We start from the raw sequence: 18,040 nt of genomic DNA, 5'->3' as shown, positions 1-18,040 counted from the left end.
AAAAAACACCACACACACACAACACGAATTGTGGAATCCCCTTGTAAAAAGGAGAGGTGTGCTAACCTGTGGACACAAAGTCTCAAATCTTGTCACTCTAGATCTTGAAAGGTTAAGAGACCCCAACATAAAATCTTTGCTCCTATGTGTCCCCGCTTCAACATGTCCTTTTAGAGTTCTAAAAGCTTTTCCTGAGTCCAAGTGAGGACTTTATTATGTCCTTCCTAGGCAAGTTAAAGAGTGACCTTGGCCTTACCTTTTTAAAAGAGCATAGAGCATGTTCTGTTTTTTTGCACACAGATCAACTATGGCAAACAGATTCTAGGAAGCTGGTTATAAGTTGTTGGCCAGGTGGTACAGGGTGCCAACCCTCTTCAAAAAAATGTTTCCCTTCACATCGGTGATGTGCTGGAGATGTCTGATGGAACTAGGAATTCTCCTTCATATGTTTTGGCAGTGCCCATTGATACGCCCCTTCTCGAAAAAGGTGAAGAAGATGGTATTCCAGCTGACAGTCATCCAGTTACATTTTACCCCGGTACCTAAATGTCACTATAAAAAGTCACTCCTTGTACACCTAATTAACATGGACAGGGTTTGCATAACTCAGAAATGGAGGTGTACATAGCCCCTCCTCAGTTGGACATTGTTTCTCTGTTATTGAAGAGACTCAGACAATAAAGGAGCTCACTGTTGCTTTGAAGCAGATAAAGGAACAGCAGCAGAAAAAATGGAGCAGCTTCTCATTCTCCCTAGCATATCGCACCTATCTGGGGCAACAGCTCCTGGGCTGGGTTGGGTCCCTGCTGGCTTAGAACCCTCACTGGAGACATTTTATGGCAGGTTCCCCCCATTTTCCCTTATTCTTTTTCGTCTCCTTTTACATCCCTGAACATTTCCCCATTTTTCAAAAATGTAAAAATGTTCTTGGGTATGGTCACGGTCATTGTGCTGCAGGAGACATTTCCTGTGAATGGCTCTTTGTAGTAATGTAATTGTAATACACCTTAATCCACTGAAGATTTTTTGGCTGTATGACTCCGTACGTATTCTGCATTACTGGTGCAATGATGTTGTCGGTCAATGTTGTATTGGTCTATTCTTGTACTCTTGTACAACTCCATGGTTAAACTTAATTAAAATTAGAATGAAAAAATAAATAAAAAGGACATATTTCCCTCGCAACTACTATGGTCACCCTCCTATTCTATCCTATGCTATGCTCCCTCATTCACATCTTTAATCTCTCCCTCTCTACTGGCACCTTCCCCTCTCCGCTAAAGCATGCACAGATCACTCCCATACTTAAAAACCTCCTTAAATGTTGCCTACAACTCTGTCTCTACCTCTCCACTTCCTCTTTCTGCAGGGGTCCACCAAGGCTCTGTTCTTGACTGCTTCTCTTCCTTATCTACACCTCCTCCCTTGGTCACTTGATAACCTCCAACGGCTTTCAATATCATCTCTATGCTGATGGCACCCAAATCTACCTGTCTACTCACCTCACTCCTTCAGCCACCTCTTGCATTACTTACTTACTAACTGACATATCAGCATGGATGTCACACAACTTTCTTCAACTTAACCTCTCTAAAACCGAGCTGATAATATTCCCGCCTGCCCATGCTCCCCTTCATTAAAGCGGAGTTCCAGCCTAACCGCACACTCACCTGTCCCACGGTCCAGCGATGCGCCGTCTTCTCCCTCTCTGCTCCGCGGCGCCGGCATCACTGATGAGGGCACCCGGCTGTGACAGTTTGCGGCTTCACAGCCGAGTTGCGCTACGCGTCATGATTGGCCGGCAATCTTCTGGGACCTTTGACATGTCCCAGAAGATTGCAGGGAGGGAGGGGGAGAGGAGAACTTCCGCTCAGGGCGCCGCGGCGCTCCGAGCGGAAGTGGGAGCGGGTACCTGTCAAAACTAGGTACCCGCTCCCCCCCAAAAATGACATGCCAAATGTGGCATGTCAGGGGGTTAGGACTATTTAAAGCGGAAGTTCCACTTTTGGGTGGAACTCCGCTTTAATATTCCATCAAGGTCAATAATGCAACCATCAATCCCTCCCCTCAAGCCAGGGTACTAGTTGTAATCCTACACTCTGACCTGCCCTTTCAGCCCCAAATCCAATCATTTTAAAAAGCTTGTAGACTTCACCTCCGTACCATGTCTAAAATGTGACACTTTATAACTAGTGAAATAACCAAACTATTCACAAGAACAGGAGGTTATAGGCGCAGAGGTTTGGTCATAATACTTATATGCAAGTGTAGTTATAAGGTATAAGTCTATAATAAGTTCAAAAATGTCCAAGGCACTAGGGCAGGCTTCTTGGTGGAGTTTAGCAGACTCTGGATATACACAGACAAAAACAAAAATAGAGAAGCACCTCTAAGTGCAGTAAGACGGTGTATTTTAATAAACCCCACAACAGGGCTACTTACAATAGATATGTAAAAAACAGGCACATCAATAAGTGTAGGTCCAGAACGTCAGTTGGAGCGGGCCATGGGAGCTGCTGGTACCACCAGGTGGAATGTGACAGGAATCCCCATGTGGAGGATAAAGCCAACCGAAGTCCTTCCTGAAGTGGGTTGAGCTTCAGGTGTTCAATATTTGCTCGAGAAGGGAGCACGCATGCCCCTATGTGGTACAGTGCATGTTCTGCAAAACGTTGCATTCTGGTCCTGAGCCCTGCCCGCGTCATCCCACTGCTGGCTGTGTTTCATGCTGCACTACACCCACTTCAGGAAGAAATTCGAACGGCTTTCTCCTTCACACAGGGACTTCTGTCAGATTCCACCTGGCGGTACCAGCAGCTCCCATGGCCCACTTCAACTGGCGTTCTGGACCTGAACTTATTGATGTGCCTGTTTTCTAACCTATTGTAAGTAGCCCTGTTGCGGGGTTAATTAAAATACACCGTCTTACTGCACTTAGAGGCACTTCTCTGCTTTTGTTTTTGACTGTGTAAACCAAGCTACTCACCCTCTACCTTTGTTATCTCTTGCCTCGACTATTGCAACTCCCTTCTCATAGGCCTACCACTCCATAGGCTATTCCCTCTTTAGTCTATTATGAATGTTACTGCCAGACTCACCTACCTTAGCAACCACTCAGGGTCTGCCACCCCTCTCCGTCAATCCCTACACTGGCTTCCCATTATCCAGCTAATCAAATTCAAAATACTAGCAACATACAAAGCCATTCACAACTCTGCCCTGAGCTACATCACCAATCTTGTCTCCAAATATCACCTAACCCATCCTCTATGCTCCTCCTAAGACCCTCTGCTCTCAAGCTCCCTTGTCTCCTCCCAATTCTGCAGAGCCTCTCTAATCCTCTAGAACTCTCTGCCTTAATCTGTCCGGCTATCTCCTAGTCTGGCTGCCTTTGGGCGATCTCTGAAACTCATCTCTTCAGGGAAGCCTATCTATGCCTTCAACTAATCTTTTATCACTTCCATCATCCCTCACAGTTACAAACTTTTGTATCACTTGCCTCACCCTATTAGATTGTAAGCTCTTATGAGCAGGGCCCACTTAACCCTCTTGTATTTTATAGGATTGTAACTGTACTATCTCCCTTTTATATTGTAAAGTGCTGCGTAATCTGTTGGCGCTACATAAATCCATCCTGTATAATAATAACATATTGTTTTACTCACCAGTGTCAACCAAAAAAAAAAAAAAAATGAAAAGACAGATTTAGGTGGGCCATCCCTTTAAAATTTGCAAATGTTGTAGGTTGTAATCCAAACAGCAATAGCCACATTCAGTGGAGGATTTGGCTTTGTGTATAGGAATGTGCTTTTTCTTTTACTAGGCCAGCAATCACACAAGGACATCAGATAGCAGCTGGTAGAGAGTAAACATTGGTTATACTGAGCACTATTAGTTACACCCAGAGTGTCTGCGTTAAATAGGCATGGATCGCAAAAACAGGCGGAGGGACCTGGCGAGAAAATTAACTCATTAGCCAATGATGTCCTGTTTACATGGCCTGCCATATACAGTAGAAAGTATTAATTAAGACTAATGATGTTAAACAGAGCAAGGAAAATCATCACAGTGACCTGACTTCATCGGTTTATGGGTCGGCTCTGGAACAGTCAATAACGACCAATCATCTCTCTGAGCCTGACAAATTCTGATGTACCAGACTAATCACTATCTAGATAAATCTATATAGAAACATGTTTACAAATAAATCCATTGCCAAGAAACAAAACATCCGCGTATGAACATAATTGCATCCAGGATATCAAACCATAAAGTGTCTAGAGTGGTTTTATGTTTATTTCTGAGAAAAATCCTTTGCATGGAATCACACTGTCATAGATAGAGCCCAGCGTACAAGTTAATGGGCCGTACTGTGGAAACTCCAAGCTGTCACATTCTTTTCTTGGCACTAGTAATGGTAACAGCTTAATAACTACAAAAGCATATGCAAACCCATCTGTAATCAGAACAGACAGAACCATTTTGAACACTATTATCAGAGTTGTGGGTGTTATATCAGGATTTGGCAATTTCAAACTTAAGCAGCTCACTCACTGCTCTGTTCACTCACAGGAGGAAAGAGGAAGAGCCCTGTAACGCTGCATGTCGATCTGAACACAGCTTACACAATGCCAATTACACTCTTTCCTAACCCCCATATGACAACCCTGGAGCCTAGCTATTGGCTGTTCAGGTACTCAGTGTGCTGCTCTACCATAAACAGAACCATCACATATTTCAAATCAGTCTGGCAGGTGCACAGAGCAGCCCAGATCCTCTTCTCGGGTCCCTCACCAATGCTTCTGGCTCCCTCCCTACCCCGTGAGGGCCCCCATAGGAAGCTTCTTGCCATGGGGGCACTTCTGCGTGCTCAATCCTAAACCAGGCTGTTCGCACCTATTCAGACACACAGCCTAGTTTGGCCCCTCCGGCTCAAAGGTTTTGATTGAGCCTGTGAGAGCCGGGAGAGGAAAGAAGAGCTTCTGCAGACGTGCACAGCACGGTACCGAGATTGGGTTCAGGTAGTATTTAGGAGGGCTGGGGTGGGGGGGGGGAAGCCACTCTTAATTTTTTTTTTTTTTTACCTCAAAGTGTTATTAAACCCACAACAGTGTCTGTATATGCAATAAAGCATGCTTGTTATACTCACTGTGGAACCTAAGGGGTTAATCCTCTACATTGTGTAAAAGGCTGTTTGATCCTGTCTTCTCTGTTCCTCCTCTTTATTCACAGTCCCCAAACCATCTCCTGATAGAACAGAGCCTTAGGGACAAGCTGCACATGCTCAATTTGGTGTGTATTGCTAGAGTTTTTTTTTTTTTTTCGTGGGAGAGTGCATGTGATCAGCACTGGGCCAATCAGCACTGTCCAAACAGAGGGTCAGGGGTCCTCATAGGACAGTCAGAGTAAAATTAAAGCTTTAACCGGATACTGAGTGAAGTCACAAGACTGCTCTAATTGCTGATAAGAAAAGGTATTTAGCAGTTTATTATTTACTAAAAAGATTGCATTGCCGTGTTCTGTGTACTGTGGGAGAGCACATGCAGGTGCCTGGGTTTAGTAACATTTTAATGCAGAGAATGCATTACGATAAAAAAACATTTTAAAACATTAAAACCACTTGAAGGCTTTGTAAGCAATAGCAGCAGGCAAGGCAACTAAACAAACCTGTTACATTACCTTCATTGGCAACTCTCAAAATCACTTTAAAGATACATAGGCTCCTCCCCTGTACTGAATTCAATGCACACTGTAAGCTTCTCGCAGTGTGAATTTAAAGCTGCAGCAATCTGGTAAAGCCCACCTTATTTCCGAGCTTGTGGACATCGAATATCATCTAGCACTTTGCTCCCCCGCCCTACTGTCCCTGGCCTGCACTTTCAATTATAGGATTTCAGTTCTTTTAATCATAGAGACTCTATGGACTTTATCAGGCTGGGTGCTGTGAGGCTTTCATGAAGCTATCTACAACGTGTATTTCATAGAAGAGCACAGAGACACAGTGATGGTGTCACTGGATCTGAAATAAGGTATGCAATGATAACTAAAAGGTTTTACTTAAATCTTGATTTATCAAGTTGACAAGGAGGGAGGGAGGAACCAGGGAAGGCAAAATATAGACATATTGTACTTCAGCTGTACCAAACTGGAGGCTGTAAATCACTGATTCCTCTCTAGCCTGTGGGCAAGTAACATAATAAGTTTAACCCTTGCTTGGAAAACATCTTTTTCCACCTTATGCAAATGAGAGTAAGAAAATAATTGGTCAATCCTTTCCATTCAGTATATAGCAGTTACTTTTAAAGAAGGCTGTCCAAACCCGAACATTCACAAACAGTGGTTTTGGCTACCCTACATAAACAAATGGACACACAATGTAAAGTTTCATGCACATCACTGATAGTGTGATGGGATATTGTAGAGGACTGAGTATACTATCACACAGAGTATCATATAATGTGGAACCAATATGATAAGTGATGTGCTGCCCAATTAAGAAAAAAGGGGGCATGTAAAGGCCAGAAAAATAAATTATACATTGCAATTTGTAAACTAGCATGTACATTGTAACAGCAGTGGCTGTAAATACACCAGCATTCACATTTATTTGCCTTATTTTATCCTTCTTCAAACCAAAGTCTTATAATGAATAAAATTAACCCAAAACTGGTTAATGTAATGATATCCCATAGGATCTAAAGGTTTTCAAATGAATACTAAAAATCCTGTGGATAACACTCTAACACAGTCTAAGTCTTTCTTAAACTTTTCATGCTAGAGCAGGGGTCTTCAAACCAGTTTTTCAGGAACCACAATTCCCATCATGCCTAGTCATGGCTGTGAATGTCAGAGTTTTACAATGCCTCATGGGATCTGTAGTTCCACAACAGCTGGAAGACTGTAGTTTGAGGATCCCTGTGCTAGAGGAACCCTGGAAAAAATCAGCTTTTAAAAGGGAATCTGCTAAGTGCACAAAATCCCCTGGAGGATTTGCCACACTTTATTTTCCCTTTTGTGTTTTTAGGAATACCTCTCCAATGTAAATGGGTTCCTACTGTTGTAGAGTTGACTACTGTATTACTGCTCTGCCTATATAAAAACAACTAAAATAAATTGTCATTTATTAAAATATGACCTGTAGGAAGCTGTTCACACTTTGAATGTCTATTTCCCTCCTTGTTTTCATTGATATATTATTCATATAAAGACACTCCCAAAGACCTGACCATACCTGGTGAATTTCCTGCCAGCCATTCTCATCTTTGCAGCCAACACTAGCATGTTCATGAAGCAGCAGCTCACAGCAATATGGGTCTCCTCCCACCATGGCGGTGTGGTAGAGTGGAGTCAGGCCACGACTGTCTTTGTAGTCTGGAGATGCACCCAACTCCAGCAGGGTCTACAAACAAGAGAATATAACACATTTACAAAACAATCTACTTTAATGGTAATTGTAAAAAAAATGTAAGTCAATCCCAAATACTTCAGGTCTGACAAAGAGAATGAGAGAAAGAGAATCTAAAACATACAATCACACCACGCATTACAAAATGCCTAGCTCTAATAATATTTCAAACACATTCAATCCCTCACATCCCATCTCTGGCTTCATTTCTTTCTGAGTCACTGACCCAGAAAATTTGAGAAGTAAAGTAAAATTAGAGTGAAGTCAGAACTCCTGATCTGCATACCAGTTCCAGGTCAGTGACTCAAAAGCACTGAAGCAAGAGGGTCAGTGTGACAACTATGAAACATGTAATACAGGAGAAGGCCAGCAATGGCAACTCCGCACTTCACTGTTAACAGAAAGTCATTTGAAGCCCTGTGCTTTATAATCTACATTTCAAGGCCACTTCTAGTAGGTAAGCTCTTCATTCAGGGCCCTAGTGCCCTCTAGCTATGGGTATATCCACCAATAAGAAACAGGCTGGAATGTGTACTTTACTGTAGGCAAAGTAATCAATTTGTGATTTTAAATAATTCCACTCTTTTACACCACAACATAAGTGAATGCTTTTATGTAATTGCAAATTTACACATGTGAACCCCAACTCAAAAAAAGGTATTTGTTTTATTAAACCACTGTCATTTTTTACTAATTTTTTCACAATTTTTCTACCTGCTACCTACATGTTGCATATCAAGCACTTCAGCCAATTCCCTTCAACAATAACTACACATCACTTCAAAGGGTTTCTCTTTTTTTTTTTTTTCCTGCATTTTTTACTTAAATGTTCCCTTCCAAATTTTCCAACAATGAAGGCACATCCAAGTATAACAAGTGGGTGATATACTTGGATGTGCCTTCACTGTGGGTGGGTACAAGTGGGTGATATATACATTTTAGCATAAATATCAAGATAATATGGTTACAGTGTTATAAAAAGAAATATGTATTGTAATGCAAACCCGAGAGAGAATCAGTCAAAAATTCTAACAAACACCAAAAAAGGTTAATGTTATCTATCAGATGTCTCATTCTTTGAAATAGCATTAAACAAGGTGATGATGCCGCGCTATCTTTAGAGGTGGCGGGTGTTGGTTTTTCTTCTTTCCTGGCACATTTGGTATATAGAAGGCTGAAGTCTGCACAAACTTAACCTGCTACATGCAATCAGTTCTTAGAGTTTGGAGAGTGGTTCATGGGACAAAGTTTGGTGATCCTAACTTGCCAAACTTCTATAACTATCTATAGCCCATGTTATGTAGCATTAAGAAACTACAAGATGTTGTGAGAAATGGAGCCTTGGTGAGCTTTTATGATTTAAATTTCCTTTTCCACCTGTCTAACTCTAACTTTCGTTACCCGCAAGATAACCAGCCAACCAGTCTTGAACAAATGCTGTGAGATGATGACTTTAGAAAGCCGCTGTCTTTTTAAGTACCTTATTACTATAAACAGGTAGGCTATTATGGGCATTATTGTAGGTGACTGATGATGTAGATGATGATGATTGAGATGAATTATTGGAAGCTCCCTTTACAACACTGTTATCAGCTAGAGACCAATTGATCCATTATACATTGGATCTTTACCCCTGCTCAATTAGCCATAATTTATAAGGACCAATGCTCCTCCCGTTGGCAGTGTCCCCAATCTAATGCTGATTTTATACACATTTTCTGGGATTGTAACCCATCCAACAGTATTGGTTAAACAGGTATACAGTTGATAACTACTATTCCTCTCACTCCCTTTGTTAGACTATGTCTTCTAAGTCTGGTAGACATCACGGCACCTAGAAATGCCATTTGCACTTTGCTCTCACTGCTACTCTACTACACTAGGAATTTAGAAAACATATTATTCTGCCCCTGAAGAGGGCTCTGGTGCCTACCCCAGCAGCCTGGAAAGTCTTGGTGAATAGAGCTCTCCCTTTCTTCAAAGCCACATATTCAAATAGAGGTGTACCTTTCAAACCTGACAAAGTTTGTGGTGGGTTGATTAACTCCGCTCTTACCACCTCTGACTGACAAACCTGCACTATATTCTGTCCTTATTGCCCTATTTTATATTATACAGAGTTGTCTATATACGTTGTGACACACATCACTTTGCTGTAATCGCAGCAAGGATATTGGAGATCCTGTGGAGCCACTATACATTTACTAATGCCCTTTTGACTTCTCTTTAATGAGGGTCACCATAATCTGGTAAGCCCCCACTTTGCATCCACTGTGGTGGTTCACTTAGCGGCACTAACTACTTGATCTTGGAAGCCTGTCTCTTTTGGGATACACCTCTATAATATAAATTACCAGTCACTTGTGATATTTTTTTGTTTATGTATGGAACTTTACACACAATTTTGTGTTCACGCATTAAATTGTTTATCTATACTTTCCGCACAGACCTTTTTTTGAACTGTATAGCACTTATAATTTATTTTCTTTTTTAAGCACAGCACTTTTGTATTTATTTGTTTTCACACAGAACTTGCCCAAAGATCTTCATGGCAGCATCATCAGCTAATTTTTTATTGATAGCGGCAGATTTTAAAATATTGCAAATTACTTTAAAATATGAAAACTAAGAGTTTAGCGATTAGGTTTACATATACTTTAAAATGAACTTAGTTTTTTATTATTTGAGCTGCTAACAGTAAGATTCTGAAATTACGTTGATATGGCTTAACTGCTCTGAGCCTGACTGGCTAGGTTACACATACTACTCCTTTGTGCCATGATCATCCACAGCAACTAATAAAATATGACAGTAGAAGGAGCCAGAAGGACAAAGCAAATGAAGAAACATCAAAAGGTAGAAAATAAAAGCAATTAGACAAAACTATGAAAATGGAGACATCACGGGAATTATGTTACAGGCAGAACAAATAATGTTTTTGCACAATAGGAGAAAGTGGATATAACAGAGGTTTTCATTTAATGCATAATTCAATTTAAAATATTTCTTATTTACAAAAGAAAAAAAAGATTATTGGGGAGAAGGAAAGAGAACTTATTTAAAAGTCTGTGTATAGAAAGTAGAAACAGAAGGTGAAATAATTCAGTCGTCAGTGAACCTCAGTCTCCAAAATGAACATATAATTGCATGAGGATATTGATTCCATTTAGTGGCCATCATGTGACATGGACAGGCTGATCTGCCATATAATGTGTCTGATAAGAGCTCAGAGCCCCAGTAATATGCAATTTCCCTTTCTTTCACAAGGTGAATTCAGAAAGGGGAATATTACGATGCAGAATATTGCCAGCTACATTGCAGTTAATGGAAGATTTCAAGACAGGTGACCCAGTAAAGAGCAGAAATATGCTGAATTAAATTCAGGCCACGAGAAACCCTGGAGGGGCACCTGATTCCTGTAGATGAGAAACGCTTCTAGAATGCTCAGCGAAACAGTGTGCAACCTGAGGGTCAGCAGATTGGAAACTAGCTTCATTCCAGGGCACGAACTACCACGAGAGGAGTAATAAGGCAGATTCTCTGACAAATAATGATCAGAAAGATCAAGACAGATAGATTTATATTATATACACACAATAAATGAGACTAATGACTAGCAGCTAGCCCAATAATTATATATAAACTAAAGAAGACTCTAAAATTCAACTTCTTTTCGGTCTTATTTTTATCCAAGTTGTCACATGGTCATGACCTCTTTAATGTTTCCTCTGTGTACCACTGAACCAGCACTAATCCTTGGATAAAAAACACCAAATACATACACATATTTTTTACGGTTAAATCCTTAACCATAGCTGTTATACTGGACAAAAACGCCATAAATATACAGTGTACATGTTGAATAATGGGTTTTAATATATGTTTGTATGGAGTCTTTATGTTTCAACAAGTTAGCTATGCTTAAAAGGGAAGTGCGGAATTAAAGAAAAAAATTATACTCCCTTACTTTTTGTGGGTGCAGCATTGTTCTGATGCTGAAACTGTCCCCCGCTGACTCTAAGACCGAGAACCGAGAGATCACATAACTACTGATCGCTCAGTTCTCGGTCTTCACTGAGCAGAGAGTGGTGACTGTCAGTTATCGGCTCTCTGCTCTGGCCCTCCGGTGCTCACTAGAGCGCTGGGCTATGGAGGGGGTAGGAGTGGCTGGCTCAGACTCTCAGAAGCACAATGAGAGGCTGAGCCAGCTGCCATTTAGGCCTCTGAGTGGATCCAGACAGTATTGTCAGGATCCCTGCAGAGCCTGGATCGGCACTGTGACATCAGCTGACAGCAGGCTTTAGCACCCTGTTAGCTGAATCTGAATAGCTGAAACCCCAAAGCTCAAACACACATACTTTTCTCCGCGACCTCAGCTGCATGGGATAGTGAATGAATGGGAAGCCCAGGCAGCGAGGAACAACAACACATCCACACTCTTGGGGTCCTTATGCCTAATGTGCTACTGTATCTTAATAGGTAAGCCTCTGATATACTGTAAGAGACCGAAGACCACTCATTCCACAGTTTGAGAAGAATTGAGTACCTCTAGTTACAGACATTGTTTTCTACGGTGGGAAAAATTATGTTTTGGACCTCATGGGCTTCCCAGGGTCATAGTCCCATGTGAACACATGCTGTGCTCAGATGGCCATGGTCACCCTGAGTCTGGCTAGGACTTCTCTTTTGAGTTTAGGACAATCCTTAACATCATGAGGTTGCAAGTCAACGTAAGCCAATATGGGCTACACCGTTAAAAATTAGAATTTTGTACTTACCGTAAAATCCATTCCCCGGAGTTCATCGACGGCGGGCGCAGAGCTCCATAAATCAAAACTAGTGGGTTATATTGTCTCCTTCAGGAGTAGGACTAGGCAGAACAAAAACACCTGGCTACGCCCATGGGCCGTCCTCAGCTGGTTTATAACCCCCCTCTCTGCTCTAGGTAATCAGTTTAGTAGCAAGCCCTATTAGAAGTATCAGACCTCCATAGATGGGTGGGTGCTGTGTCTGTCGATGAACTCAGAGAAATGGATTTTACGGTATGGACACAGCGCTCCATAAATCATAACTAGTGGGACATCCAAAAGCAGTGCCAAAAGGAAAATGAAGGGGGTGGGGAAAATAACCCAAGGCTATACATAAGAGTCCTTAACCAGGACACAGGAGCCTTAACCGGGTCACAGGAGCCCCGTCTGAAAAATAAAGGTTTAAAGAAAAAACATCCCTGAAGAGGGAACAGCCCCTCTTAAACAGCAGCCTGCAAAACTTTGTGGCCGAAAGAAGCATTCGCAGATGCCAAAGTATCTACCTTATAGAATTTTGTGCAGGTATACACGGACGACCAAGTGGCCACCTTTCAAACTTGTGATATTGAAGCCTGATGACGGAAGGCCCAAGAAGCACTCAGCGCCCAAGTCAGAGTCACTGTCTGTCTGATCCATCTGGAGATGGTAGCCGAAGAAGCGGACAGGCCCTTTTCTTGGTCCGTCCGTAACCACAAAAAGCGAGTCTGACTACTGAAAAGACTCAGTAGCTGCCAGATACACCTGAATCGCACGAACCACATCTAAGGTATGCAAAGCAAATTCCTTGGGATGAGCCGGCTTGGGACACAAGGAAGGCAACACAATGTTCTCATTCAAATAGTCAGAGACAACTTTGGGCAGGAATGATGGACAGGGATGAAGAACCACTTTATGCCTATGGACCACTAAATAGGGACTGCAACAGGATAATGCCACCAATTCTGATACCCTGTGGGCTGAGGTAATAGCCACCAAGAATGTCACCTTCTGGGATAAAGTAGGCAAGGGAATCTCCTGAATATACTTAAATGGAGGTTTCTGGAGAACCGAAAGTACTAAATTGAAATCCCATGGTGGCAAAAGAGACCGTACAAGTGGAGCCACATGTCAAACCCCCTGAATGAAGGTACGAACTAAAGAGTGCGTGGCTAGGGGGTCGCTGAAAAAAGATTGCCAGGGCAGACACCTGGCCCTTAATGGTACTCAAGACCAACTTCTAAGGAAAGCCCTGTTGAATAAAGGTTAAGATCCGAGCCACAGAATAGGATCGAGGATGAGGGCCAATCGACTCGCACCAAGAAATGTATGCTTTCCACGTACGATGGTATATCTTGCTGGAAGAGTACTTCCTCGCCTTCACCATAGTGGGGATCACTGGATCCAGACAGACCTCTATCTTGCTTTCAATAGCTATGCCATTAAAACCAGCAACTGTAAAGCAGGATGGTAGATCAGCCCTTGGGACAGCTGGTCTCTGAGGAACTGCGGAAGAAGCCCGAGCCGAGGATGATGCGGCCTTACCGTGGCTCTTGGATACCTGCGGCGTCTGTAAGAGGACCCTTTGACCTCTTCACCAATTTCAGCATCCTCCTGTGGAGCTGAACCTGCTAAAGGAGCTGCATGTAAGGCTGTGCAAACAGAACTGTCTTGAAGGTGGATACCACCAGACTCACAACCTGTATGCAAAATGGGAGAGAGAACTATCTGTGTGACAGCAGCTAGAGAATCATGGCCTGTGGTCCCTGAAGTTTGTGCAGTGGAAGGACCACCCTGGTCAGAAAAAGAATCAAACCTAGGTAAATCAATTCCCTGGACAGGGATAGGGGGGACCTTAGGTAGTTCTGACATCACCTGAACCTTTTCAGGAAAAAAAATCTGCACAAGGAGACTCAGGACCTAAAAAAATCTGAAAAGGACAAGCTGCGTCCTCCTTTCTGGGTACCCCCAAAAGAAACACTTTGCGGATCTCCTTGACCCCCCCCAAAGAGGTCCACGGGGCCGGAAACCAGCAAAGATGTCCCCTCACCCCAATAACGGGTGAGGGCAGACCTTCATGCTAAAGGAGTCTTGTCTGCTAGTCCAGGGAAGCTAGCTCCAGGCTTACCAGACCAAGGTTACTTAGAACCTCCCGGGGAAAAATTAAAAGATCTATTTCCCTTATCCTCTGTCCCAGAAGCACAAAATAGTTTTCTATAGGCTGAGAAGGAGGGCCCCTGCCTGCGGTGAGGCTCCTTTCCTTTCCTTGACTGCGGCAGGAAGGTACTCCTCCGTGATACTCTTAAATTATATCATCCGGGGTAGCAATCACCTTGAAAGGGCAGGTCAATGAGAGCTTTCTTAGAGGCATGGTAAGCAGAACAGAAAGATTCAACAGAAAGTTAAGACCGCACAGGAGCTGTATCCAAAGCTGCATCACAAATAAACTGCAGCCCATGGACCAACTGGTCCGCTAAATCAACAAAAGCAGCAGGGACCTGCTCACCCCCTAAGCCCTGGCACAAAAGCTTGGCCCATTCAGTTAAGGTCTGAGACACCAGGGCTGAGGCAAAGACTGGCTGCAATACCGTACCAGCCATAGTGTCAAGGTCATACCTTGCCCTCCTGTTGGCAGCCACCTTGGACATGTGCAGACCATTGCCTCTTATAAACTCTGATTGCATCATCACTTCCTGCTGTCTGGGTGTCACACATTGATGATGCTGCACACCTGACTATATCTATCACCTGTTTGGTTGCAATCCTTGCCCTTGTGTTTGTGCTCCAAGGTGTATCTCTGCTAGCAGTCTTCTGTTCTTTGTGTTCCTCCGTGTATGACCTGGCTTGGCTAACAACTCTCTTGGCTCTCCACCCGGCATCGACAGACAACCCATTTCGGGACCAGACCCCGGCTTGGATTACTACTTGCTCCTGGACTTGACCCTGGCTTGTTCCTGCCCTCTTTTCCTCACTTTTGCTGTGCGTTTATTGTGGTTTTCTCCAATAAACTGCTTTACTTTACATGTATCCCTGTGTGGTCTGATTTCCTGGCACCCTGACAGTACACAAGGGCCATGAATCCTGACGATGCAGGTGCTCCTACGCTCCCCATGCTGGTTACCAGGCTCGATCATCAAGGTCACCTTTTGGGTCAGTTCGCTCAGGTGTTGCAGACGTTGCTTGCACGCACAGTACATCATGCTCCTGGTGCTGCTAGGCTGGTGGTTCCTCCTGTTGCACCCGCTGCTGCTCCTGTTGCCGCTCCTGCAGCTGAAGTCGCTGTTACCAGATGGATGACTGGTTCAGCACCCCTCCAGCAGCGCTATGGGGGTGAACTGGGTCAGTGTTGTGGCTTCTTAAACCAAGTGGCCATTTATTTTGAGATGGTTCCTCAGGCGTTTCCCTCTGACAGGTCCAAGGTGGGCTTCCTAATCTCGTTGCTCTAGGACAAGGCCTTTTCCTGGGCGAATCTTTTATGGGAGAACGATAATCCTGCGATATTTGATTACCCAAGTTTTGTTGCCTCCTTTCGTAGGGTATTCAATGTGCCTGCTCTCTCTGCCTCTGCTGCTAAGCTGCTCCTGTCCATTCAACAGGGTATACGAACTGTTGTTGAGTATGCCATCAAATTTTGTGCCCTGGCAGCAGAGGTGGGTTGGAATAATGGAGGCTCTGGCGGCTGTCTTCTCTCATGGTCTCTCTGATGCATTGAAGGACAAGATTGCAGCCAAGGATCTTCCTGATGAGCTTGAGGCTCTTATTTCTTTCCTGATTTTTATCAATACCAGGCTCAGGGAGAAACCATAGTTTAAGGAGCGCCTGCGGAGGCCTCCTACTAGATTGGCTCCTACATTTTCTTTCCTACCATTTCCTACCTCCCACGCCTCCTGGGGATGGTGCGACTGGCTGTGAACCCATGTAGCTGGGGTTCATTCACCTTTCCGAGGCTGAGCGGGCTTTTAGGAGGGTCCGGTGCCTGTATTTCGGCCTTAGTGGGCATTTCCTGAAATCTTGTCCTACCTGCCCAGAGACGCTGGCACCCAAGGTCCTGTAGGGGGGCAGATCATAGCATATGCTATGCTATGAGACACAGGTTACCCACGAGACTGTTCTGGTTGATATGGCAATAGGGGCTGTTCACAGGGAGTCAACCTTTTTCCAGGTTATATCATCCCCACGCTACTCCGTTGTTTTGGGTTACCCTTGGCTTCAGAAACACAATCCGACCTTTGATTGGCAGTCGGTCGAGATCCTCTCTTGGTCTACACAGTGTGGCGCTGTTTGTATCTATGGGCCTGTTAAGGTACTTTGTACCTCCTCCGATTCTGTGCTGCCTACTTAATATCGTGAGTATCAAGATGCATTTCACAAGGTGCGCACTGGTTCTCGTCCTCCTCATTGTCCGTACGATTGCGCAATAGACTTGAAACCTGGTGCCATTCCCCCTCGTGGCAGGGTTTTTACAAGGTAAGTATTTACACCTAAATCTTTGCCACTAAAATAAATGAACATTTAACCCTTGCAAAGGTGGATGCCCACTACAAAGGTAGATTTTTTCATTTTCTTTGAGTTGGGTTTTAAAAGGCATTTTGCAGTAAAATTGGGGTATCACCTACTTCACATTTGTTGCATCTGCCCACTAACAAACCATACTTAAAATTCTTTAAAAGTTGCTAGTTACCTATTTATCTTTTGAAGTGATTTTGCTTTCTTAAAAATCCTTCCAAGCTCTCCCTATATTGTAATGTTTAAAAATAATGTGTGAAGTAATGTTTATTATAATTAACCCTGTCTGTACTGTGTTGGCAGCAAGCACCCTGACAAAGAGGACCCTCACGCCTAATGTGTGATGTCATCATGGATGGCCCCTGGCCAGTGATCTTGCTACCTACTATCCACAGTGGCCTCCATTCATACACACCAGTGTGGGTTCTTCCTGGTTCTCATTCTTTTCTTGGCATACTTATTCACAGTGCATCCGGAAATTATTCACAGCGCTTCGCTTTTTCCACATTTTGTTATGTTACAGCCTTATTCCAAAATTGATTAAATTCATTATTTTCCTCCAAATTCTACAAACAATACCCCATAATCACAATGTAAAAAGTTTGTTTGAAATCTTTGCAAATTTATTAAAATTAAAAAACGAAAACAAATCACATGTACACAAGTATCCACAGCCTTTGCTCATTACTTTGTTGAAGTACCTTGGGCACCAATTTACAGCCTCAAGTCCTTTTGGGTATGATGCTATAAGCTTGGCACACCTATTTTTGGCCAGTTTATTTTTTTGCAGGACCTCTCAAGTTTTATCAGGTTGGATGGGGAGTATCAATGCACAGCCATTCAGCCATTTTCAGATCTCTCCAGAGATGTTCAATCAGGTTCAAGGGCGGGTTCTGGCTGGGCCACTCAAGGACATTCACAGATTTGTCCTGCAGCCACTCCTTTGTTATCTTGGCTGTGTCCCTAGGGTCGTTGTCCTGTTGGAAGATAAACCTTCGCCCCAGTCTGAGGTCCAGAGCGCTCTGGAGCAGGTTTTCATTAAGGATGTCTCTGTGCATTGCTGCATTCATCCTTCCCTCGATCTTGACTAGTCTCCCAGTTCCTGCCGCTGAAAAACATCCCCACCGAATGACCACCATGCCACCACCATGATTTACTGTAGTGATGGTATTGGCCAGGTGATGAGGGGTGCCTGGTTTCCTCCAGACATGACGCTTGCAATTCAGGCCAAAGAGTTCAATCATCGTTTTATCAGATCAGAGAATTTTGTGTCTCAAGGTCTGAGAGTCCTTCAGGTGCCTTTTGGCAAACTCCAGGCGGGCTGTCATGTGCCTTTTACTAAGGA

At 43.4% G+C, this 18,040-nt stretch overlaps 1 protein-coding gene across 4 annotated transcripts in view; it reads right to left on the bottom strand.

Annotated features, from left to right (window-relative positions):
- Positions 1 to 18,040, bottom strand: part of SHANK2 (SH3 and multiple ankyrin repeat domains 2) — a 976,209-nt gene that overhangs the window by 637,035 nt on the left and 321,134 nt on the right. For all 4 annotated transcript variants that reach the window (XM_082271109.1, XM_082271110.1, XM_082271111.1 and 1 more), the window contains exon 7: positions 7,232 to 7,399. In XM_082271109.1, coding sequence (XP_082127235.1) covers positions 7,232 to 7,399 — 168 coding nt within the window. The remainder of the gene's footprint in view (positions 1 to 7,231; positions 7,400 to 18,040) is intronic.

The sequence above is a fragment of the Pelophylax lessonae genome, assembly GCF_965119305.1.
Source record: "Pelophylax lessonae genome assembly, chromosome: 10".
In the NCBI taxonomy this organism is placed as follows: domain Eukaryota; kingdom Metazoa; phylum Chordata; class Amphibia; order Anura; family Ranidae; genus Pelophylax; species Pelophylax lessonae.
The sequence above is the reverse complement of the archived record's forward strand: the minus strand, read 5'-3'. Positions and strand labels throughout refer to the sequence as shown.